The sequence below is a fragment of the Pavona decussata genome, unplaced genomic scaffold (assembly GCF_977016875.1).
Source record: "Pavona decussata unplaced genomic scaffold, jaPavDecu1.1 SCAFFOLD_53, whole genome shotgun sequence".
NCBI lineage: Eukaryota > Metazoa > Cnidaria > Anthozoa > Scleractinia > Agariciidae > Pavona > Pavona decussata.
Genome location: NW_028145475.1, coordinates 3,086,897 through 3,112,984, shown reverse-complemented (window position 1 = coordinate 3,112,984; position 26,088 = coordinate 3,086,897). Strand labels below are relative to the sequence as shown.

The window sequence follows — 26,088 nt, the reverse complement described above, 5'->3', positions numbered from 1 at the left end:
CAACCCGTCTACAAATGATTATTGGATTTTAGACTACAACAGATGCAAGACGACTTTTTTTTTTTACTTTTGATAGCAAATTTCACAACAATTTAATTATCTACGATAGAATCTTTGGCAATAGACCCTATGCAGAAATAGCTCACATTGAAATTAGCCTCACCAGCCTCATTCCAGGTGAACTATTCTTTTGATTTTTGAATTTAAGAACAAGGTTAGTAATTTAAATTAGGTAATTTAAATGCAAACAAAAGAATATTAAAATGTCAGCCATTTTTGTATAGGGTCTACAGCTATTTCAATTATCATTGTCGGATATTAAAACATCAAGCTTACCCGACACCGAAAGGTAGTATAGGTGACCTTACAACTGAGTCATGAAGGTTTAAAGCTTCCTTCACTACCTTTCGGTGTTGTCGGGTAAGCTTCAGGTTTGAACATCCGACAACGTTAATTGAAATAGCTGCATACTGGTCACATTAACGAAATAGTAACAGTTCATATTAAAATCACTCTTAAATGCCTCTACAATTTTGAAAAAAATATCTTAAACTGAAGCAACAGTATAAAGCAGGGGCACCCAGCAAGAACATTCCCAGGTCGTTTAGTGGTCTTTTTGAAGGCACAGTTTGATCTGTTCAGAATCTTTAGTTGAATATTTAACTTGCAGAAGGTTTGAGGAAACAATGTTAATACCTAAATTTACAAGGTGCTGTTGGCTTTACGAAAATGCTAGCTGACCTTATTTTGCCTTTTCAACAAGATAATTGCCTCTCCAAGAACGAAATTATTTTTTTGGTGTCAAAAATTTTGCGCTGGCTTTTTGCAAAGAAAACTTTAGATTTTCATTAAAACTGACTCCAAGTTTTTAAGTCAGTAAGGTCTGCCGAACAGATATCCACCGAAATGAACCATTGGGTGCCACGGATAAAGGACAACTTGCTGCTACAATGTTATCTACACTGTATACCATCTTACATGAACTCTTGTTTAATACAAGTTTTAAAACTGTAACATTAATAATGGCTGTCAAAATAGCAAATGTACAAAACGTCACGCATCTAGGCCAAGCAGAACAACACCAGAGAAAAAATATACCTGACTGTAGTTTCACTTAAAATATGTTAGGTTGCAATGGTCCGTTATTTACATGGCAAACTTTTGTTTTTGCTTTTTTCAGAAAATGTAAGCTACATTGTTATATACTTAGACTTTCACTCAACAAAACGAGCATTGTGATTGGTTGATTCTTAGTCACATGCCCCTGATCAAATACAAATGTATTCCGACTGGGATACAATTTCGCAGTTGTTGCCCTCTCAGTTGTTTGTTTGTTTGTTTTGCTGTGATAATTTGTTGAGGGGAAAGTCTACATATATAACAAAGCACTTAACATATGGTCCCTCAGGCAACTAGTTAGTTTTGTTTTCCCTCGAGTCCTGATGTTTCCCGAGACGAATCAGGACTCTCTGGAAAACAAAACTGTTTCCCGAGGGACCATACAGTACATTAAGTGTATACTGTAACCATTTAAGCCCCAAGATCAACACACACATTCTCCTAATGTTCTCCATGTAATCTCTTACAGTACTAGTTGGGGAATTTCTTTAAACATCAAGACTTTTTTTTTTTACTTCTGGTGATCACTTCCTGAATTCTTTTGACTAGTATGTTTGATTAAGTTGGGACATTGTTAGGAGAGATTAGAAGCTGGTCCTTAAGGGACCTAAGGGCATCTTACAATGGACAGAAAAATCCTGGCCTTAGAAATAACCTAAATTACTCTGAAATTATCTTCAGTATTCTTATAACTTTTTGTACAAAAGAATTAATGCTCAGAGACCTACTCAGGAGCCTTGCTGTCAAATTTGCAATATTTCTTGGGTACATAAGTAGCCAAGTGCAAGATGCCAATATTGTTGAACTAAACCAACAAAATGCACTGAATATTTGGTTTATGAACAGAGTTGATAACCAAAGGTAAATTGGCCACCATAAAGATTCAGTTGCTGACGTTTCAAATGTTAGCCCTTCATAAGAGTGATTTGATTCACTCTGACAAAGGGCTAACATTCAAAACGTCAGCACTTAAATCTCTTTATGGTGGCCAATTAACCTTTTGTTATCAAGTCTGTTCATAAGCCAACATTCATTTCTACGCCCCACCAACCCAGCACTGCAGTTTCTTTAGAAACTAACCCCCTTATCCAACAAATACAGCCCTTGGTAGTTAGAAAAATACAACTGTCAGCTGCTGGTCATCTGCACTAATTAGCTGTTGTGTTTTTCTGAACCATAGCCCTGAGGTTCATTCGTAATATCATATAAGCTTTAACACATATGTATGAAACTGCATGAAAGAATATGACTCATAACTTAGCTTCAGAATCAAACCTAGAATAAGGCCATCCCAATAAAATGTTTCGTTTCCCATTTGCCCGTCTCTTGTGATCATGGGTCGGTCGGTCAGGCAAAACAAAAAACAAAAAAAAACAAAAAAAATGAACCCTTGAAGGGGTGTGGGTTTCAGAGAAGGCCGGGCTGCCAAGTAAGAAAGCCTGGTTTAGAAAGTCAACTCGAAAACGTGGTCTTTTCGTTTGTTAACCGTAGTATCAATGTTAATTAAAGATGAGGACATCACATCATACCAATAATTTTTTGTTGTTAATAAAATAAGATTGTGTGCTTGTAAATTAAAGTATTTGCTTCTTTGACTTTGGGTCAGACGGGGGATGGGAATTGAAACATTTTATTGGGATGGCCTAATGAGATTAAACCCCAATCAATATTAGCAGACATAATCTCACTGTTCTTTAAATACTTCTTCTGGTATTAGTTTGGAGAATTTGAGTAAACATCAAGACATATTTATATTTGGCAATCATTTCCTTTGCTCTCTTTATGTGTACGTTTGATAACAATGGTGATATATTTGTTGGGAAAAATTAATTTTGATGCTTGTTACCATTGGGGCTTAAAGGTTTAAAATCAAAGATAAATGAAAATTGTTCAGTTGTTTCACTTTTAAAGCGTGACAAAGTTCAATTTTTGACCTTATAGTACAGTGATTATTACTAAGCATTTCAATGAAAGCATTCTTGAGAAAAAACATTCTTTAACAAGACATGTGAACAAACCATTAATATCAAGGAAAATGGTTTTCCATTGAAGCTAATCTTTGGTAAAAACTTGCAACAGGAACATTAAAAAAATTATAATTACATACGATAATCTTTGTCTTACTGGATACCAAAAATCCATCTGTGGTGGCTTGGGAGAGATCTTGTCAAAAATAGCAATAACTGACTGGTCCAATTCACTAAAAAGGAAAACAAATACAAATCTGACATTACTGTGTAATTTAAGACATTTGTAAGCACCGCTTTTGATCAAGTCTGTTAATTGAAGTATTTCAGTTTACAAGTATTGAATCTTGATTCAATGGTCCCAGAGTTCCTTTATACTAAATTTGAACACAGTTCTCATTTGAGAATGATGTATTATTCAATAATGACACAGGCAAACCCTGAAAAAAAGAAATTCCGAGTACTTTTTTTCCGAGTTTGCCTGTGTCATTACTGAATAATACATCATTCTCATTTGTTCCCCAGGCTTAAAATAATTATTACATTACATTTCCTTTCATTGTGCATATGCCACTCATTGACATTCCAATCCTAGCAGTATACAGGATGTTTGTCCCATGAACCTAGTTTAATGGCCTTTGCTCCCACGAGTCTCCTGCAGCTCAGTGATAGAGCATCCGAAGTAGTGATCGGAAGGTCTTAGGTTCGACTCCTGATAGGAGCACTCGGATTTGTTTCTCGGAGTTTGCCTCCGTCGTTACTGAATAATACATCATTCTCATTTGTTCACCAGGCTTAAAATGTTACATCACATTTCCTTTCAGTTTTCATTTATACATCAGATATCAGCAATTACTAAAAACTGGATCAATGTGAAATGAAATAACAGGGATTTGATTGGCTTAGCAGTCATGGTATATAAGCCATTACACCATGCCCAAGAAATTATTAGCGACCATTAAATTGTCTCCTGGTTGTTCTTGCAAAGCGAAATCAGCAATCAAGAAGCACTCTTTCTTGACTGTTTTTAATAAAACAGTATTATTATACTCACACTTGATGGATATGAAATCATTATAGTCAACTCGGCGCTACTCGCCTTGTTGGCTATTTGTCATCTCATATCCAACACCTGCTTGTGGAATAAGTGTTAATTAAATTTGCTGTCATAATTTGGCCTAGTGTGTCTGCTCCTGCCAACCAACTGAACTAATGAGATTGAGTGATTTCATCCCATCACTTTTCAAAATAGCAGGCACCAACAAAGTGGTGCACCAAATTGCCATGATTGGTGTAAAAAACTGCCTAGTGTGCCCATATCGACTGGCAGAGTAATTATGTACTGGCAATGAAATTCGCTGCAATCAGGGTATAAGATTGCCTAGAGTATCGCTGGCTTTAATGAAAACAAGGATATTATCACATCATTAGTCCTCCGACACCATTAGCACAACCATACCCTATATCCAGGTAAGCAACAATAGCCCCCCTTAAAAAAATTACAAACTAAAACCTGTCTCAAAATGAAATTCTCCTCCCTCATATAACTATCAATCAAAAAAGACTTTCACAAAGAACTTAGACTTTGATTGACACATACACAGCCCAGTTGTTGGAAAGCCAAATAATGCTAATCCAAATCATTATGCACTAGTCACATGCAATGTATTGCTTACTTTTTATAACTTTCAATATCACTAAAAGTCACTTTAAAAAAAACACGGACAACAATAACGTTAAATTAAAGAATAGAACTTGAATTCTTATTTAAGCGCTGATGCTAAACTGGGGGCAAGCTTAATCATTCTTTGGATAACTGCACCTTGGACTACAACCATTTCAATTTTAAAAAGGAAAATCTAACATACTGATAAGGCAACTGTCTGATTTTACTTACATTACTTGCTATTGTTTACTGCTTTGCACTTCTTTTTGTGACCTGTCTTCCAATCTTGAGCTTGACATTTTCGACCACAGTAGAAAACACTCTTGCAGGCACCGCATCTTTTGAAATCTCCTGGCTGGGTCTCAAGTGTGCCACAACCTTGGCAAGGCTGACATTCAAACCTGATGTTGTCCTTCTTCTCTATTTCTCCAAATTTGCGAATGACATTTTCCAGGAGCATTGGGAAAAGCCTGTGACATGCTAACTTGCAAAGCAAGGCAAGTCTGGGACAACTGTCAGAAAACACTTCATCTTCCATTGGAAAGATTGCACCACGTACAAATTCTTCATTAACATCAATCATGTCATCAAAGAAGTTCCCTTCCTGATCCTGGACAAATTCTTCCTGCAGCACTACATCTCCATTAATAAGGCACTTGTAGAAAGGGATGGGGTTGTTCTTACTTGACAAGACTCCAACCAAATGTTGCCACAACTTGTGTTTGTCTTTGCATCCGCAGTAATCATCAGCACATTGTTCAGGCACTTTGTGCTCCATTTTTTCAGGTTCATCTGATGCTGAAGTTGGACTGCACGGTGTGCTTGATTCACAGCCTTCTTGCTCAAAGCTGGCTGAAGTGCACAATTTGTTGACAACCTCTTGGTCTGCTTCAATTGCCTCATTATGACTATGAGCTCTGATAACCTCCATCTGAGAAAAGGTTTCACTGCAAACTTGAATGAGACATTGCGCATCTGCTGTTAACACCTTCTTCCTTTTAGTAGTGGAAAAGAGTCGCCACTTGTGTTTGAATTGTTGAGCCATGGATGGAGCAACAGTTTTTCTAAAGAGATCCATGGTGGCATCTACCTCAGTGAGTGCTTCTGATGGCTCAGATGAGGCTTCCTCTTTGGCCAGCTTCTTGAACTCCACCAAAATCTTGTTCATCTTTGAGCGAAACAGCACACACAACTTCTTCACATCTTTCTCACCAAGCTTGCTGCTGCAGTGCTTTGTAAGAGCCTCTCCTAACACAGTAGTACAGGAATTCACCCATTCAGGCACATCTAGCTTCTCTTTGACTCTCAGAAGTTTGATAAAATGGGGAAGTGCTTCTTTTTCTGTAGCAGCTGTCATGGGATTGGTAGGTTTGATCCTCCAAAACAGGACAGTAAATGAATGCTCCAGAAAAGTGTGGAGAGCTTCTTTAAAGCAGTGGATAGCAGACAATTCGAACTCTCTGTTGACGCCAAACTTGGAAACTGCAAAGAGCAATTTTGCCACATTCTGACGAACACCTTTGCAACCGAACTCACCATTTGCATCTTTGTCAACACAAGTCAAGACATTTAGGCCTTGGCGCTTCTTTGTTGAAGATACCGGACTCAAACAAGTATCACACTGCTCTTTAGGTGTCAACCTAGCATCAATCGTGCTTTGACCTACACACATCCCACGACTGGAGAGGTTACCAAGAGTTGAATCCAGAACAACTTCAACGACAACATTGTTCTTGTCCAACACTCTTCCCTTTGCCCTGTCTTCTTCCAGCCCTTTCCAAGCATCGACCATTATCTTTGCTCTTTCGAGATCACCCATCCAAATATACCACAAGGCTTGCTGTTTGGCCATACCGCCAAATCTCTCATAGTTTAGAACATTGGTAAATTTGCTCAAAGCTGTTTTCTTCCATGACTCTGAATCCTCATAGTTTTTACTCCATTGGCTGGCCTGCTCCAACAACCCTGACATGAAGTTCTCTGGGCCCACTCCCATCATAGAACCCAGATTCGACAGATTAAGGGTGGGTGGTTGAGTGGGGAGTGGGCAGTCGTGATACAACAGTTCAGACTTTTCAAGCCACCATGATTCTAACTCTGATCTGTAGTTGTTGAACTTGGCACGGTCGGGTTTTCGTGGTGCATGCGCAAGTTTAGCATCGAAAAACTCCTCTACAGTTCGATAGGGGCAGTACTGGGCAACTTGCTTGAAGTACTCAAAGGCATTGGCCGTGTTGGCATCTGGGAAACCCATGCCTCTCTCAAGCGCTTTCTTGTGTAATGGCAGCACGAACAGGGCCGAAACTTCTTCGACAGGAACAAAAACCATTCTGATAGTTCGCCCTCTCGAAAGTTCAATGTGTGTCTGCATGAACCGTAAAGCTTCGCCTTCCTTAAGATTTGCATTGCAGAATCCATCTCTTATCTCGCCGCCGACATAGCCAAGGATGTTCGCGTAATCGAAGATTGGCTTCGGTCTTTTCCCTTGTCTTCGCATCATGGAGTAAATGGACACATTTCCCCGTCCGTCGACATTCGATACACAAGCCACGCCGTATTTATACTTGAATAAAGTTTCCGTGGTAAAGTTTGGGGACTGATAATGGCCCAAATCATATCCTTCGGGCAACGACGCCATGTTGCTGTCACTTTTGGATGAAATGTGAGAGATTTCCTTCATACCACGTGGGCTTCAATTCCCGCCAAATTGTACTAACAGGGTAGGGGCGGGAACAAAGAAGCGATTGTTATAATACAGTATTTTAAAATACCTTAAATGTATGTTGTCATTACATTTTTCTGAAATGCTGAAATATATCTATAGAGTGGCTGAAGATTCCACGAATCTTATATTTGGGAAATATTTTACCGTTAAGCAACTTTTGTCCTTCTCTAGACCCCCGTAAGTGTCGCAATGCCATCATGCACTAGGCGAAATGTTTTGGCGCGAAGAAACTGGCGCGGGGCGCGGTATCATTGGCCATTTCGACGAAGAAGAAGCAAGATGGCTCACAGTGTCAAATTTTCTCCAAAAATTTTGTCAAAATACAAGCACGGTCTGGCATATGTGTCAAATGTGGACGGGAGAGGCATTTTCTCGGTTTATGGCGTCTTCAAGAGGGGAGAAAAACCTTCAAAGGTGACTTACAACCTCGTGAATATTTTATGCTACGTCGGAGGCGAAATTCGTGATGGCTTTCTCGTGGAAAAACTCAGGGAAAGCGAGTTAGTCTCAGTGCTTGAGAGTAATTTCCGAATGGCTCAAGGAAAAGCAATTCTTCAGCCAGTTCCCGTCGAAGAAGCAGCGAAGCTTTTGGTTCTTCCTTGCTACGAAAAAGCAAAAGCGAGAGGAGTTAAACTTTTCGCAAACCGAGAAGTGCAACGCAGTTTTGAATTCTACGAGCGCGTTTCCCGTTTCTGTACCTACAGTAACGAAGAAGAATTTGTTTTGGCCAAAGGAGGAAGCGAAATACAGAAACCGTTTTCTCATTTAGACCTTCGCCGTCCAGAGTTTGATGCCTGGTGGCTCGAGAAGGCGGAGTTAGGTCATTTAGGATGCCCCGTCCCTCCTCCCCCGACAAACTTCCCGGAATCTGGGAAACTCTTCCTAGGAGCAGACAGCATGATTGATTTTATGAGCGAGGCGAATAACCAGAGGAGCAAAACTTCAGCATGGAAGAAGAAAGCAGTGGAAAAGTTCAGTATCCCAGTGAACTTTGAGAGACTCGCAGGTATAGCTCGACACCAGGCAATGTGTTATGCCTGTAAAGGTGATCAGAAGATGGCCGTCACCATGCTTGACTCAGCCAAAAGAATTCAGGATGATGAAAGCGCAGAGAGAGTGCTGAATGCAAGGATCCCAGTAGTGGAGCTATTTCTGAACAAGACACAAATTAAGCTGGCAAAAATGGGCGAGTGTGAGGGGCAGCTGAGCAGTGTGGATTGGCAACAATCAAAGGAACATTTGTGCAAAACTTGTCATGCCCCAGCAAAGAGAGTGACAAGTGATGCCTCCGCAGGTACTTGGATCTTAACGTGTGTGGAAAAAGATGGAAAGGGTAAGATTGGAACAGACACAACAAGAAAAAATCTCATTACAGCACTTGCTGTGATTAAGCAAATTAAGAGTAAAGAAGAGTTCAAGACTGCTATTGCATATAGCTTGAAAGACAGCCTGGAAGTATTTTTTGAACATTCATTTGTAAAGCTGTATTGGAAGAATAAGCCAACTCCTCCTATGACAGAAGCTCTGGTTGAAGACGCGGTCAGCATGTTTGTTGATGCAATTGATTGTGAGAACTTTGAACCTTATGAATGGGCAGAATCCTGCACAATAATCTTGAAAGAGTTGATGACCAAGCATTGCCATGAAAAGCTTTCAGAAAAGATCGTCACTGATGTTGGACTTCTTTTCCAGAAGGCTTTTGAATCTCAAGTTATTCAAAATATTCAGAAAGTTGAAGAAGTACCACAGTATGCAAGCCTTGGTGACGACAAGGCCTCCTTACACCAACTAAGTTCTGTTATGACAGCAATGTCTGTTGCTCCTTCAGTTGTGAGTCGTTTCCTTTTCAAGTGGAAGACCAAGACAGATTCTGAAAAGAAGAAAGCACTTTCAGGAAGTTTTAATGATTTGCTTGCTGCAACAAAAAACGTTTATGAGAGTTATTCAAAGAAGGACCTTCCTCTTTGTCTCAGAGAGGACAACAGTTTAGCTCTGGCATCGCCAAACTGCCACAAGAAGGAATGCCCTTGCCAAGACCTGGCCAAATTTCAAGATTATATTGTTGAGTTATTGTCCAGTGGACGAAACCCTGTCTCATTTCTCAGCTGTTCTTCAGAAGGAACTCTCACTTTAAATGCAGCACTATTCATTGATAACTCTGGAGAGCTGATTAATGACATGGTCTTATGCCATGACATGTACATCTACGAGGAAATCATGGATACAGACAACTTGGAAGAGTTTGCCAAATGCCTCCGACTTGCAGGATTATGCAAGTTTGCCTGTGGTGAGATTTATACCATGCTTAAGGTAAATATTGTTTTCAGTGTAAGCATTCCATTTAAGTTACAAAAAATTGCAGTAAGTTACAAATTATCACAATAAACTTATTTTTCATGTACACCTTGTGAATGATGATATTGTTATATCTATGATACTTATGACAATGGTGGCTTTGTTGGACTCTGTTGGGACTATATTATTTCTTTCACAAACATGGAAGAAAAAAAATTGACTAAAGTTTAGGGTTTTACCACTAACCTTAGCAGAAGTATGTGTCTCTCATTTAACAAATTAGAGGGATGATACAATATAAGATGGAGATTCTAGTTCTGGTCTCTTTTGGAATACAGTCACTTGCAATATCCTAAATTCTTCTAAAGACTAGTTGTCATTGATGGGATGGTTTCAGCAGCTTAATGCTACATTCCAGAAATTGACATGTGAGAGCTCATTTCTTAGGCATTCCAAATTGTAAATTTTCATGTTTACCAGCTACTATACATCTCATAATTATATACTGAGGCCAATCCTTAATTGTATCTTTGGATATTCTAAATTAAAGGTGAAGATGATTGAAAACTTAAAAGAAACTATGTGGAGAGAAAGTTCCTGCTACGAAATGAATCATTGCACCTGTTGTGGACGGGTGGCTAGTGAAGATGTCATCTTAATGAAGTGCAGTGCCTGCAAAGCTGTTGTGTACTGTACATTGGAGTGCCAGAAGAAGGACTGGAAGGCTGGTCACAGACAGAAGTGCCGCATCCTAAGAAAGCCATAATCCCTCCACAAGGTACCGATATGTTTTGTTTCTTAAATTCTACCATCAAGGCTCAGCATAGAAAGCTGGTAGTGGGAGCATACCTATATCTAGGATGAATTTCTTCCAGCCTGATGGCATTTGTTTTCAGTGCTTTTTAACTCCAGATGAGGACTTCAATATATGTAAGAAAAACCCCCTGGTAGTTAGACCAGACACATGACTACGTAAGCCCTATAGTCATCTTACGTGTGTTTCATGTAACCAAGCCCTGAGGTTATTTCATTTTCAAGTACTCAGGGTTTATTCTAGGAATTCTGCTATGTGACATTTTAGTTTGATTTATGGTAATTCTGCAATACTACACTCTAGACATTAATTTTATAAACCCCGAGTACTGTCAGTCTGCACCAGATTGTGGTTGGCAAAATTCCCAGTAATTTTGCTCTTGGATTGTACTTTGTGATAAATTATGTCTGTCTATAGTGGTTTAGTAATTGCCACATCCCTTTAAATGAAAAAAGAAAAATAATTTGTAACATACAAGTGGCCATTAATCATCATCATTATAAAAAAAAATTATCAATATGGATCCAATCCTAGCAGTACGGCCATTATACATGTTAAAATGGAAGGGACAGGCGTAAAAACAAAAACAAAAAAATATCAATATGGATCCAATCCTAGCAGTATGTGATAACTCGTACATATATATTGCATACATTTTTTTAACCAAGCTAGGTGACCTAGCTCATCAAAACATCTAACCAGTGTACAAAACTGAGGCCATTGGTAGTGTACTTCAATGTTGTATAACGTCTAAACAAATTGAAGTGGATTATCACAGGCATTAAGAAACAACTCCGTCTCTAATCAGCCGTGCTTTGGTCATCATCCTGTACATTCTTCTGTGCCTAGGTACTTCATATAAAGCTGCATATTTTGTGTACACTACAATGGATTATATTCCTGTCAGGGACTCAGAATATTTCCTTGAGTTCTCATGAACATGACAAATTGAAATATATGACATTTTATATATTTCACTTGCAAACTGAATACAATTTAACTAACTTTTGTGTTTTTAGTATGCACAATGTTATGCTTCCAACGTTTTGAATTTACAATCTTTAAAAGGAATGATCAATAAGTTATCTGTCACTCATATAGTAATAATACTCAGTGAAGTAAGTGATCAACCAATGTTATTGTTGATGCATAGCAGGGACACTGAAGTGTTATCAAAAGCTTGATCATAACTGCTGCTTGAGAGGTTGTTTCTTTCTCAGTGAAAAAGGAACACATTGAAGAATACAGGAGTTAAAGTAATGTAATTGGACATCAAAGCTGCATGTTCTCCAATTTGATGCCAATTATATTGCTAATAACCAATCAGATTAGTGAGTTATTCTAGTGAATGGAGATATCACACGGCTCACATGGTGCATGTTACAAGAAGTATTCTCTTTTCCTGAGAATACCTCACTAATTGTAACACATAAAACCTCTGTTGGATGATTGATGTTCAGAATTCTTTCTGCATTAGATTCTGACATCAACGGCGTAACTTCCACAAAGTTATGTGCAACAATTTGCATACTGCAAAAGTTAGCAGAGTTCGTGTGTGTGGTTCATCCAACAGATAGTAATCATCTTGGAGGTATTTTCATTAAGTGTATGCACTTTTCACATCCTCGATTTGGTATACATTAAGTGAAGAAGTGCATTCCTTTGTTTTTAGGCACACAGAATTAACGTCTAACTTGCAGTCAATTCAAAGATGGCTTTCAGATGTTTAGATCCTTGGTTCAGTTCTTTGGATCAGTTTCATCAATGTTCTATCAAGGATCCCCTTTGTGGCCTCTTTCTTATTCATAATATACTAGTTTTGTTTATTCTTTAAGAAGGGATGATTGTTATAGTTTGTTGATATTTTTTGTGTGTTAAGGAAACAACAAGAACTGTCATTAAGTGTGGTCTATTTTGAGTTACATGTATATGGAACTCTGCCAGTTGTGTGTATATCTAGACAACATTTAGTCAGTGGTTGATCTTCATTATTAAGAAACAATGCATAAATTCCCTTGGAGACACTATTACATTAGGTAAGCTATTAAGTGTGTTAGTGAAACCTTTTCAGTTCTACAGTAATTTTTTGGAAAATAGCAGCTACTGATTCTTCCGTCTGTACTAAGCAACAAAATTAACAAATTCATCGTTGAAATTTTCCGCTGCACAATTTTGTTTTCAAAGTTGCATTTCATCTGACTATTTAGTGGAACAGATTTAGGATAGTCAGTACCCCTTCCTGTACACTACAGTTTACCTCCAATTCTAATTGTTTATTTTCACTAGTTTGATATTGCTGTTTCTTTACTGAACTTGAGAAGGTAAGAATAAAAATTATTATTGCAAGACTTACTTGTACTTAACTTAATAATAATAATAATAATAATAATAATAATAGTAATAATAATAATAATAATTATTATTATTATTATTATTATTATTATTATTATTATTATTATTATTATTATTATTGCTTTTTGGTATTTTCTCAGCTCAAGGAGAAATCTAAAACATTTCTTTATTTTTCTAAGTTAACATTTAACTTGTGCTATTAACTAAAATAAACGCACTAAAATTGATAATGTTATCAATCTATTGACTTCATTAGAATTACAACAAATAACTTTATATTGATAAGTTTGAAGGTCCATTTTCTGGTTGAAAAAGTAACATAGTTAACAGGAATTTTTCATTTCATTTTGTCTGTATATTTTTATTTTATGTCCTTTTGTCATGTCATCTCATTTCAAATTAGCTAACAAATTGTTATCATACTCACTTCATTTTATTTTATTCCCTGCATGCACAGCAAATAAGCAAGCCATGCAACATCAATACAATTGCCTGCAGTGGTAACCGTGCAGGTATAGTCTGTTTCACTAGGCCGGATGCTATTTTTTTTGGTCTGATGGGCAAATACTAGCTTAAAACGGTTTCAGTTCATTCAGCTGACATAAAAATCTGCAAGCTGGAAATGACCTGACAAACGTTTTAAACGATTAGTTGGAAAGTCTAGCTCTAATTTGCAGAGTAGTTTAGCAAAAGACTTGCAAGAAGAATTTGGGGTTTTTTTTAGTTGCTGGCTAAGCAGCTGGAATATTTTGATCCCTGATCTCCCCAAAATTTTTACATCCCGAGCCCTGATCCCTTCAAACAAAAAAACCGCTGTTCTTGTTACTATCGCTTTTGATCTCTCGTATCATACATTTAGTATGAGGTGTAACCAAGAGATAATATAATGAATCTTGGTCCAAGTCTCGTTATTTTATCTCTTCGGATAACTGAAACTGGTATCACGGTTATCGTTTGACATGTACTGGCTAGAAGCAGCTTTGGTGTGAATACCACTCTTCAATTGTTAAGGGTTTTACTTCGTCAAAGTACAAATCTCTATAAAGTACTGGCGCTTGGTTATAGTTTTTACTTTTATCAGTCAAGCTCTAACAGGGAAATCCTTTGCGAAAAGGGAAATCCTTTAAAATCAGACGGGCGGTTTTCCGCGTTTAATACTCATTAGTTTTGTGCAATATAACGGACAGTTAACCAATCGGATCGCGAGAAACACTTTGGCGGTACTTGTCTTTCCCTAATCGCAGTGAATGGTCTTCAGCGCTTATGAATGCCTCATTGCTGAACTCTTTCACTGGCTTGGCCCGCCTCATCAACATATGTCGAGACACGAGTAATGATCTGCGCATTTCCTTGATTAATGAACCAAAAGTGGATCTGTTTATCGAGTGGTCTTGTTTTTTTATGACGACTCATTTGCCTTCTATCATAGTTGAATTCGCCGTAGCTGCCAAGTTTACGGCTTAAACTGACATGTTAATTCTGCAATTAAATTCTTAAGCGTCAGAAAAGTTTATAAGTTTGTTCCTAGGTGTTACTTTGGCAAGATTAAGTGTGAGTACTGGCTCTTGAAATAGATAACTGAACCAATGGGTCTGTTGTGTCGCTCAGTCTTGTGTTGGGTCTGGCTTTCAGCTTATTCGTTATCTCTGCCTTCTAATATTCATGACAGGAAAGGTATCGTACTGTTTATTTGTCGGAAGTAGTCAGTTGGATCACTCGAAAGCCGAGCTGCTTTACTTCTGTGACCTTGACTGATAAGGGTAACAATCGTATGGAACGCTTACCGCCGCTTTACCCCTGCACAACTGATGAACTCTGATTTTTAGTTTTAATCCCTTCAGTAACTTAACTGAATAAACCCAGTTCAATCCTGAGCTTACCTGATGTAGTTGGCTTGCACTGCTGGCATGCCAGTGGGTGACTCTTGGAGGTCATCACTACCGCGCTCGAATAAGGAAGTTTCAAGGTATTTTCTCGGCCCACTTTTCACTAGGATATCGCACTGAATCTAATCTAGCCTCGGGCAACGTATTGTATTTATTCAACACACGGGCATGAGCCGTCATCGCGCAGTGGCACTTATTAATCGTTCCGAGTTGTATGACCCTTAAACCATAATTACGATGTGTTTTCATAGTTGAATGCTTTGTTATGAAAAACTTTAGTTTACAAGAGGACGATTAGCAAAGCAAACAAGCTACCTTTCAGCGAGAAAACCTAACACGATAGCAAATTTCCCTGCGGAAATTAGTAGCTTGGAATAAGTTCAAGAGGATCGCAGATCGGATGAGATGGATGTAATTACCCTTTAGCGCATTCTGGATTCAAACTGTTGAGTCATGTAATGTTGGTGAGGTCGAACTTTCCAGTCTGCGGTTAAAATACCAAAGTACAGCCCTTCAAGCGAAACCCACTGAGCAATACTTCTCAATGGTGCTTTGTATTTCAATGTTCTCGTAGTGAAAATTTCAAAAACATGTACATTACATTCGGAGGTTAAGCCGTCTGATGAGTTTTGTGATTAGCTGAGGACGGAAAAATCGGGCTAAGCACAGCAATCAAATCCTTATCTCTGCGCCTTGTCAGCTCTATAACCCCGGCGCAGATACGCGATAAAACAACAGATCTATTTCATAGCAGATTTCCGTGAAACAATGTGAATTCTTGCTCCAGCTGATACATTTGACAAGCGTGGTATCCTTTGTATTGTACGCTATAGTGTTCACTGATTTATCTGGGGGTCTTCATGACTGTGTGATATAATCCGCAGAGTAACGTTACCTACTTCCGTAGAACACTTGGGTTTTGTGTTCGTATTAACTAAATTTGGTGCAGTCTCGCTAAAACGGCTCTTTTTATTGGATTATATTTTCCTGTCGGCCAGCCGGCGGTTTAATTTTTTTTTCACGCGTTGATATTCCCAAAAAAAGTAGGTTCCGTTGCTGCTTTGGAGCGCAACTTAAAACTCGAAGGTAAAATTCCCTTTTTTCTTTCGTAAGAATAATTTTCATCAGACCAAAAAACAAGTGCAAATTATGTTCTCTGCTAAGGAATTGTTATATGTACATAGTTTTTGGCAGTTTCTTTTTCTTACTTGCGGAAACTTCTCTGTTTGTAGAGTTGCGTGCCGTCACTAAAGAGATCTACGCATAGTGCAAATTGCTTCCTTTTTAGACGTTCAGTAAGTCAGACTTACTTACTTCAATGCGATCTTTGCGGTTATTTTTCGCATGGGAAATTAACTTAATTCTTGATGCCTGCACGTTTACAGAAATGAAATGGTTCAGTTTACGGGTGTCTTGCTGTGTGACCCATACACGCTTGGAGGTAACGTCTCAGAACACTGCATTTTTTTACAATCGTTTATGTCAAAAAATACACACCCGACGTTATTCATTTCATCATAACAAGAGGATGGGAGTGACTTTCACTGTAGTCTCATTATCAAATACACTTTCAAGACTTTAGCACTAATGGGATGCAAAACTACACTACTGCCGCAAATAGTTTGAGCTAGTGTTAGCCACATTAAGAAGATTATAAAGAATAGTCAGTAGAAAACTGAAAAACTGTTGGAAATTTTAGATTGAAAGTAATGATTAAACGCGATAATAAGAAAGAAGTAAAGAAATGGGACCCGAGTCAGTAAATTAAAAACAGATCCGTTTAATTCGACTGGACGCAATTTTTGCTGAAACTTTCCAGTTATCTCGCGTTATATGGTTTCTCAAGTTACGTTGTGTCAGTGTCATGGATATGATCAACTCCTTGATGTTCTCAGAGCTCATTGGAAAATAGATCGATTTGTTTTCTTTCTATAATGAACTCAGCGTATCACCTTATCCGGTTTAATTAAAAGAAAACAAAGTTATAAAAGTATGGCTTAAGTTCAGTAGCAACGTTCAGAACATCTTCAATTCTTGAGGCCATCTCGGCAAATAGGAAAACCAAAAGAAAACCTTGATTTGCCTTCATGGCAAAATTCACAGTTCATCAGCGAACAATCAACAGAAATGTAGAAAATATTATAGCGCGGTTTTTAAAGTTCTTGTATACACCATCCTCTTAGTTTTAAGGTGCAATCGACTTAGCCGACAACCATCTGTTATGGCAGGAAGGGTATCATACTGTTTATTTGTCGGAAGTCGTCAGTTGGATCTGCTGAGCTGGGCAGCTCTAGAGCCTATTTCGCCACCCTGACCCGGCTTACTTTAGCTGGCGGTTTGTGACGATAGTGATATTGAGAAAATTTATTGATTCGGCTGAGCTGCGTTCTCAAATCTTACCTGAAGGTGAAAAATGCTAGTTAAGAAGCTGAGCTGCGTTCTCAAATCTTGACTGAACTGAAGCTCAAGGTGAAAATGCTAGTTAAGAAGCGGCCAAAATTTTAACCAAAATATCAGTTGAGCACTTCAATCATACATACTCCACAGGAAAATGCTATCCGTAACTCAAAGCTTTTAGTTGGATAGTTACCATTCCTTTTACCTTATCAAATTCAAATTACAGCCGTACCACCGTTCAACAGAGCTAATTTGGTTTTTTGACTCCTTCGTCAGTTTTTTCCCACCACGTGTGATCAGACTGCGCCTTTTCCGGAAACTGGATGGCATGAGACATCCTGCGTTACCCCTGAGTGAGAGTGAAAATGAATGAAATATGACATGACGGAAAGTATTAATCAGTTCTTTATCCTGCCGTTTTTACGCGGCAAGAATGACGGTTCTATATAAAAAAGGCCAACTCGGAGATCTATTCTCGAGAATTTAACAAAAAGCTGATTACTGCGTCTGGTGACCAAGCGTTATTGCACCACAAGGGTGAGTAAAGGACCAACGTTAGCCGGTGTTTATTCTAGAGTGCGACATTGCGGGATCGATCCCGCGGGATTCTCGCATAAAATTTGCATCGGAACACGTCAAACGTGGCGCAAAATGAAATCGTTCCGAACTACACTCCTGAAACGCCACACAAAAATTGAATCTGCTTTCAAAGCAACTTCTAAAAAGTTCCGCATCACAAAATATCAATTTTATACCACCACTTTGTCATTTATTGTTAAATTTTGTATCGGTGAGAAGTCGAAATTGCTTTTGGGCGCCCTTTCGTAGAAAAAAAAAACCTCTGAAGGGGGCCTGCGGAACCCTCGAATGCCAGTTTCTAGAATTTCAGAACTTAGAGACTTGAGGAAAAGCTTTAACACTTATAGCTGGGTTGTGTGCTTAGAATCCTTGGTTATTAAACTTTCATACCGGTTTGAAGCATTTGGGGTGGCTCACGTTTAAATAATCAAACGTTCAGAAATGCTAAAAACAGGCTTTTTAAGACTAGCTTTAGTATATTACCTGCCCCCTTTTTAACGGTACCTTCCGAAGCTTAGTAACCGCCTAACCCTGAGAATCGCAAGAATAAAAATCAGTTATTTTCTCTGGTTCTAATTTCAGCCCTAAGATCATACGTGGATTAAATTCACTTTTTTTTAACTTTCGAGTGCTATAGGTCTTGTGCTATGAAGATGCCATATACGGGAAAAAATAGACGATTTTTACTGTTTTCACGGTCGCCTATCAACCTTATAATCGGCCCAATACCAACATGCATTTTCTCCATACTGCTATAGTTATTGATCAAGTAGACATCAGGGTAAGGAGAATTAAGATGTTGCTCACCATTTGGAATAAAGGTTCTTCGCTGGAGTACTTTCTTGTTGTGCTATTGTTTCCAACATTTTGGAAATTTCTTTTTAGAGCTCTCTTGAAAGGAGAAGTATGAAATTTGTAAGGAAGGAATGTTAGACCCCGCTTGCTTTTTCTCTTTGTTCTAATGTAAACTATTGCGTTACGTCCCCAAAGTTTACAAACAAGTATCTTAAGCGTGTATCAGTAAGCTTGGTGACGGGGGCTGCTGTAACATAAACTTTAAGAAAACAGTTTTAACCTTGGGTCATTACGTAAAGATTTTAGTTTTTGAGTTTCTTGAACGAGCACCAAAGTGTGACCAGTAAAGCTGACGCTTTGGAGCCTGACAATAAAAATGTGTAGGAATCTAGTGCTTTCAATAGTTTTTAAGATGGAAAATTTTAAAGTGGAATTTGAACGTTGGCACTGTTTTGATTGAAAAGGAATGACAGTAAAACCGTCTTGACACCAAAGAACAATATTGACATAGATCTCGAAAGCTTAGCAGTTTGACTGTTCGTTTGTAAGGGGCACTCACAAGAAGCCCCAGAGTACATTTTTGCCTTGTAAACAATTGGGTTTATAGCGACACAAATATTTAACAAATCTTCTGCGTCAAACAGCAAGGTGAAGGTTTAATTGAGTTATGAGGACGAAAGAGGTTCAAAACAAATTCACTGATCGGCTTCTGGTTTATTTTCCCACGGTACATTCAATCCATATTGACATTTTCTCAATAAGGAAAAATCCGAGCTATTGAGTCTAAATTGAGCCTAAGTGATTGATTGCCTCTGTGTTGTGATCTGTTTGCTGCTGTTTTAGGAAAGTGGTTAAGTAAAACAGGCAACAGATCAAACAAACAGCCTAATCTATTTCTAGACTGAAATCGTCTTAAGCTTAGCGAGTGACTTAGAAAAATCTATTATAATACGCGGCTGAGAACGGAGACAAACGCCTGAAATAGTTTTAAGTATAGCACGGGTCACTGGGAACTATTGAACTCGAGACCAAAACTTCTAAGTTACCCCCCTCCCCCCAATTTTTGCACCGTAAAAAATGTCAATATTGACGAAAACCTTCAGTTAATCTATTGGGAATAGTGGGCTGTGGGAACTTTTTGGTGTTATTTTCCCACGGTTGGTGGAATGGAGAATTCGCGTCTCCAACGCATAACGTTGTATTACTTTATTATGTAGATGAACAATTGGCGTGAGAGGCAAACAAGTGGCCACCCTTTATGAACGGAAAGTAAAGGTCAGTTTGCACTACTGCCGGAATAATTCGTGTTTTAACTGCAAGCATTGAACTGTTGTTTATACTCTTGAGAACAGTTTATGAGAGATGTTGCTTTGTACTCAAGGAGAAGACAAACTGTCTTCGCGTGCTTTAATGAAACCTTGTTCGTGTCGTTTCGTGCGTTTTACAAACGGGACGTGACTTGGGAAGTTGCACTTTCTTGTTGCTGTGGAGACCAAAATATTTCAAATTGCGATGTCTTCTGAAAAGGACCGGGAAGCGTTCCAAAAGAAAAAACAACGCCTCTCTGTCCAATCTGTTCAGAGTATGTCGCGTTTCTTTGTCATTCATTTCAAGGGTATTCACGTACGTGATCAGTTTTGCCATGTACTGAAAGTGAGATCTTTCGATTAGAGCCAGTGAATATCGTGACAATACAGTCATCCCCTATTTATAGATTATTCCAATCAGGAAATTCGAAAAGAAGTATTCAGGGTTATCCTTTGCCACTTAATATTTCCTAGTTATGAATCCGAGTTTTCGGAATTTGTTGCGAAAAGATGTAATACAACTCTTCAAATCGACTTGACAGTCTTTAATTTGTGTGCAGCTGTTGGCACAGCTAGTTGTGGATCTGTTTAGGACTCTCCACACCTGCAAGCGAAGCATATGAAAGTATGCGCAACGTCCCTCACTTTACGAGATTTAAATAAACACTGACGGTAATAATCTCTTAGACTGTCGAATACCGGCTTTTCCAGGGACTTTTTACGCTCTATTTCCCGATCCAGGATCAGCTATTTTTAGGCCAGGTATGCATCCGAGACGGACAAATTTAATATCAAAAGAAGATTGAGAAGGCTCAGTGTTCAGTGATCGAGAAAGCTGGAAGTTCGTCAAGGAAGGATTACCAAACTGAGCCGTGTGTTCCAGAGACAGCTTTATTCGTGATCTCTTGGAATTCGAGACAGATTTCATTTGCTCTCGCATTCCTCTCGGTCACAGCTGTCTCTATTCTCTTTTGCCACCAAAGTGAAAGTTTTGATTTAACAGTTAAGCTCTAGCTCTTTGACGGGTTTTTTTTTTGTTGTTGTTGTTGTTGTTGTTTTCGTGATCGAGTTTTTCTTTTCAGCAGTTCACAATTTTACTAACTCACCGTAAATTTTAAGTCCTTTGTATTCTTGCTTAAACTCCCTGTGATCTCTTCCCCATTTCTCCATAACTTTTTCAAAAGCTGTTACCTTTCGAATACAGGTGTAACAAGGTGTTACATGGGCGAAGAGACATTATTTCTCTGTTACAGCACGGTCCACAAAGCACAACCGTAACCCCTTTTAGTGATAACGCTTTCTAGTATAATGGGTAAATGAGAACACCACATTGAATGATTCGAACTCGAAAAGTATCTGAAAAACTCAAGCAATCCATTGTGGTGGGTTAAAAGCAAAGACCGCATCAGGGCTATTTCCGAGCTGAAACTAGAGCAGACTACATGAGATAGCTTGTATGTCTTTTAATACAATAACGCGTCGTGAAGTTCCGAATATAACTGGCGCTTTGTGAATGCGCCTTCATACCCTTCATGTCTCTTCACATCACCACTGCCACTGCTAGCCAGGTGTTAAACGGAAAAACTCGATCATCGGAAGGAAACTTTTACTTATCCAAATAGTCAAAACAAGGTACGTTCCACCACCATCAGCTCTTGACCCCAAGACCTTTCTTTGTCTACAGCTATCACGTTTGATAATTGCTATGCTTGTAGCGTTCCGTGCTATGCCAAAATGCCTCATTGTTGCGGTATGATACTGATACTAATACCCCATTTGATGACATACTAACCCAGGTGAACCTACGCAGGGACTGACGCATAACCATTCGAGCCTTGTGCAACGTTGAAACAAAATTGCGAAACACCCTGTGTTGAATTTTACCAACATCCCTGGTGCTGCAAATAATTCTTTTTCTCTCGTGTGTTATTTCACTCGAAAACTGCGCTCCCAGTCCTTTTTCTAAGCGCATATGGCTTTTGTCAGCCAAGGATTTAGCAATAATTGGATGAAGGATGCTATTTTCGGTTTCCCGCGTATTTTTAGCTCAGACCCAACCTTTGCTCGAACCCCACAAGTTTTAGGCCAACGTTAATTACGCGCTCTAACTTGTTCGATGTATCCGCTCTAAAACATCACTGGCAAAAAGAGGCTTAAAAAAAACATTTGCTTTGACAAAACAACTCATCCACAGGGCTTCTTATGAGGAAGTATCGCTAAATTTACTATCTTTTAAGTCTCCAGAAATCGAACGCGCTGAAAAACACAAAGGGAGTGATAAGAATCTGACAAGCTATCCATAAGTCAATCAGCGAAACGTGAGTGCTGACTGGGAGTTATGCTAATCTACTATTCATTATCGCGGTAGATAAGCCCTCGGACAGTCACGCCTACTGACAGTTGTGTCAAAAAACCGCCGAATCAAACCTCACAGATCTTAGCACGCATTATGTCCTGCGTCAGATAGTCTCATAACTCCTGATTATTTTCAGCCCATATCAAAAGCCGATTTTGTGATGAGTCTATTAAATTCCCGGGTGCCCAATAATCTTCTGTCTGCCCGATTCTTGATTTTCATTCTAAGTGAGTGGTGTGACACTTGCAAAACCTTGAATTTGTCACCTTTGTTTTCTTTCGCATCAAGCGACAATTATAGTTAAGTTCTTGTTTTTTCAGGGTTTCCCCTGTAAATTCATCCTTTTGTAGACAAATTCAAACCTATAATTAATCGACCAGGGATCAGCTATGGGTATTTAAGACCTATGTATCCCACATGTTACGGGTATTCACTACTTTCCTTGTCAGATTTCCAGATGGTTCTCTATTGTCTCCTTTTAGCATAAAAGTAACAAAACAAAAATCGCCAGCGTCCCTTAAAAACCGATTTGCAATGTGGACTCTTGTAAATCATAGTCTTGACTGTACTGGCTGGTTCAAAATACGCACGCATGGTTTTGCGCTTTGAGCGCGTACTCCGTTACAGGCAATTAGTACTTCCCTTGTGGCATGTCGCCCCCGCTCCAATACTTTTTGGCAGCAACACCTATCATAAGCTGAACAATTGCTACTTGTTGAAATGGTGTTGACAGCAGAAATAATGCAATTGGTTGGAAAGGTAAAAGCGCAAATGAAATGACCGCTCTGTACGTTCGGCTAATGGAGTGAGTGACTGTGTGTGGCCTTCAGATAGCTGCGCTCGCTGCGATTGGCTGGCGCGGAAAAATTGCATAACCGACAAGATATATAACTGGTGTAATTCGATCAAGAGGCGACAAACGAATTTACATCGTATTACAGTGTGTCTATCTAGCGCGTGACTTGAGCAAAGAGCCAGATATCAATCAAAGTGCATGCAACGACGCTTTTATCAAATCATTTACGTCCAGGTTCAAAGCGGGCATCTTCGGAGTAAATTACAAGAGCCGTGATGTCCATGTACCCTTATCCTACTAACTCGGCTGCCGCTAACAGCAACATGATAACGCCAATGTATGGAAATCAAGGCTACGAATTTTACCGAGCCGGTGCGTCCCCTTATTCTTCAGTTCATTTCCCCGTGTATCCCGCACACGGACAGTATCAAACGAGGCAAGATCGCCTTTATCCTCCTATCCCGCGAGCTCAACATGTACCACATCAGAGACATGAGATGGTCAAGCCGCCGTATTCGTACATTGCGCTCATTGCCATGGCTATACAGAGCGCGCCAGAGAAGAAAATAACACTAAGCGGAATATATCAATTCATCATGGACAGATTTCCGTACTATAGGGAGAATAAACAAGGCTGGCAGAACTCGATTCGGCATAATCTCTCTCTCAATGAGTGTTTCGTAAAAGTGCCAAGAGACGATAAGAAGCCTGGCAAAGGAAGCTTCTGGAGTCTTGATCCCGAGAGTTTGAACATGTTCGAAAATGGAAGCTACCTGCGAAGGAGAAAGCGCTTCAGAAAGAAGGACAAGGCGCTATCAGAGAACAGCAACAGCGCCGAGATCCAAGACAAAAAGGACCACAACACTTCCGCCGACACAAAGACAACAAGCTCTGAAAGCCCAACAACAACTTCCGTTCCGCAAGAAAAAGCTAAAGAGCGTGAAACGCTATCAGCTAGCACGCAAACCGCACGCTCCGAATCTCTAGAGTCCTCAAAATCAGAGAATAAAGTGCCCACCTCGAAGGCCAGCCCACCGTCCTGCAAGCGAGAGTGCATGGTAAGCTCCGAGGACAGTGAGATACAATCAAGTAATTCACCTGGTGAAATCAGCGAAAATCAAGGCGCTACCACGCCGCCATCCTTCCCCACGGTTCCACCGTGTACTATTTACGAGAACGCTTACACGTTAAACTACCCCTCTTATCCGCAAAACGGGCAACAAGGCAGTGGCAACTACTCTGGCACACCATATGCAGTTTGCCACTCGCCCTCCTACGCCAGTACTAACACGCCCAATGGAAGGGCTTACGTTCACCGGTACGAAACTCAGATGAGTTCCGAGCACCCGCCTATGGTCCCTGGCCGATATTCACCCCATTTGAGTCACTACAATCAGCAAGCCACCCAGAATCCGCACGTAGAAGACGTACCCGTGCACCGCCAACATCACTCGCAATACACAGCCGAGTATGAACCCACAGCATCCAGACCCGCGCAGTGGTACTCTTCTTCAAGCTACTCAGGCAGTGAGCCACCGGTTACCAGCGCTCACACCAACTGCTTCCCGAATGTGCGCGAGATGTTTGAGTCGCAGCGACTGATCGCTCCCGGTGGGCAAGCTGCTGTACCGACCATGCAAGCAAGTCAAGGTCAGTTTGGGAGTACTAGTGCCTCTTATCACGCAGCTGCGGCGCCAGTGCCTCAGTACACTCTATGATCAGTCTTTGAACACAGTTAAGAGTAGTCATGCTTAACTGATACAGGACACCTTGAGGTTTAGCACATCTCTTTAAGGAACGGAAACTTTTTTACAAAGCTGCTTAGCTTTTTTGTACAGTTTGCCAAGTTGGGCTGAACACTCAGGACAGATGTGTGCAAAAAAAGAAAGATTATTGTAGGCGAGATGTTATTTAGAATAGCTGATAACTGAGGAGATATTATCAAAATTCTGAACAATTATAGTAAGTATACTAAGCGCTGGTCTTTTCCCCCAGTAATTTCGAAGTTTCGTTTTTAGCGCCAAGTAGTTTGACAGTTGATTTGTGTACCGGTGAAGTTTGTTTTTAGTGAGGCTTAAGGGCAACAACCATTGTTTTCATTCAACTCGCTCACCACAAGTGTTTCTGTGTCACCCACCGTGCTCGCAGTATGAGAGAATAACTAGTCGTACCTGGCTAAATAGCTCGTCATCAAACCCGCTTTTACAGACCGCAATCCAGTCACGAAAAACAGCACGCAATAAGTGGTTTTAATTTATCTGTGTTTTCAATTTTGGCAAAAATAAGTCTCAAAACCCATGCAAATCGTAAAGTAGTCAGTCAATGCGAAGGTGTTGTTAAAAATCTCGTTCCAAAGACGGCTTTGTTTTCTAATCAAACTTAAACCAGCAATTATGGTTGTGATTGTTATTGAGAGCAAGCATAGGAAAGGCCATGTAAATTAGCGCTTAGGACTAAGTGTACAAACAGTTCAAAGATTTTTCGATATTTAATGATGTAGAGCTGTATTTTCCAAGCTGATTTATTCTTGTATAAAATCCCAAGAAAAGGCAAAAGCGATTAAATTTTTAAACGACAAATTAGACATTGTGTACGTGAACGTGCTGGTGTTTTTATTCCCACGTTTTTCGCACCACTTAGCAGACTAGTTGTGCCTGATTTACATAAAGTTTTTTACACAATAAATTCTCAAAGATTCGATGATCGTCATGTGGAGTTTGTTAGGTTTTCGCCCGAAGTGCATGAACTGGTTGGATTAGCTATGCAATCACGCACCATTTTAGGTCAGATTCAGACCTGTGCCCTTATCTCCCCAAGTTGTTCCAACCCTTGAAACCTTAACTCCATAAGAGCAACTAAGGGTTTTTCGAATAATTCAACCAGCGAAGAGTATCTTGGCGCCAGCAACGAGGTAGGAATCCGAGGGGGAAATCGTGAGAAATTCCACAAGTCCCCAACAACGGAATTAAAAGCTTAAAGTCGCAGTTAGATCTCTTTATTGGTTTCACCTCTACTGTAATCCTATAGTTCGTGT

At 39.5% G+C, this 26,088-nt stretch overlaps 3 protein-coding genes across 5 annotated transcripts; 2 read left to right on the top strand and 1 right to left on the bottom strand.

Annotated features, from left to right (window-relative positions):
- Positions 1 to 43: 43 nt before the first annotated feature.
- On the bottom strand, positions 44 to 7,432 carry LOC146480509 (uncharacterized). The gene is made up of 2 exons (XM_085109686.1): positions 4,984 to 7,432; positions 44 to 3,319 (listed from the first exon to the last, which is right to left on the bottom strand). The coding sequence occupies exon 1, from the start codon at positions 7,430 to 7,432 to the stop codon at positions 4,985 to 4,987; it is 2,448 nt and encodes an 815-aa protein (XP_084965812.1). The 3' UTR covers positions 44 to 3,319; position 4,984.
- Positions 7,433 to 7,666: 234 nt separating this feature from the next.
- LOC146480508 (uncharacterized) lies at positions 7,667 to 20,628 on the top strand. Of its 3 annotated transcripts, none has more exons than XM_085109690.1 (3): positions 7,667 to 9,787; positions 10,323 to 10,550; positions 19,813 to 20,628. In XM_085109690.1, exons 1-2 carry the CDS (start codon positions 7,667 to 7,669, stop codon positions 10,536 to 10,538), a joined length of 2,337 nt encoding a protein of 778 aa, XP_084965816.1. In that variant the 3' UTR covers positions 10,539 to 10,550; positions 19,813 to 20,628. The 3 variants fall into 3 exon arrangements, with proteins under 3 accessions (XP_084965816.1, XP_084965814.1, XP_084965813.1); XM_085109688.1 differs by lacking the exon at positions 19,813 to 20,628 and adding an exon at positions 12,267 to 13,214; XM_085109687.1 differs by lacking the exon at positions 19,813 to 20,628 and adding an exon at positions 12,259 to 13,214.
- A 2,382-nt stretch (positions 20,629 to 23,010) lies between these two features.
- LOC146480507 (uncharacterized) lies at positions 23,011 to 25,758 on the top strand. Its single transcript, XM_085109685.1, has one exon. The coding sequence runs from the start codon at positions 23,330 to 23,332 to the stop codon at positions 24,770 to 24,772; it is 1,443 nt and encodes a 480-aa protein (XP_084965811.1). The 5' UTR covers positions 23,011 to 23,329; the 3' UTR covers positions 24,773 to 25,758.
- The last annotated feature ends 330 nt before the right edge of the window (positions 25,759 to 26,088 follow it).

What these genes read in the sequence shown, in the direction of transcription:
- LOC146480509 (XM_085109686.1), bottom strand. Translation starts at nt 7,432, where the DNA reads ATGAAGGAAATCTCTCACATTTCATCCAAAAGTGACAGCAACATGGCG.
- LOC146480508 (XM_085109690.1), top strand. Translation starts at nt 7,667, where the DNA reads ATGCCATCATGCACTAGGCGAAATGTTTTGGCGCGAAGAAACTGGCGC. An exon ending in AGATTTATACCATGCTTAAG is followed by an intron (nt 9,788 to 10,322) that starts GTAAATATTGTT and finishes TCTAAATTAAAG; the next exon opens with GTGAAGATGATTGAAAACTT.
- LOC146480507 (XM_085109685.1), top strand. Translation starts at nt 23,330, where the DNA reads ATGTCCATGTACCCTTATCCTACTAACTCGGCTGCCGCTAACAGCAAC.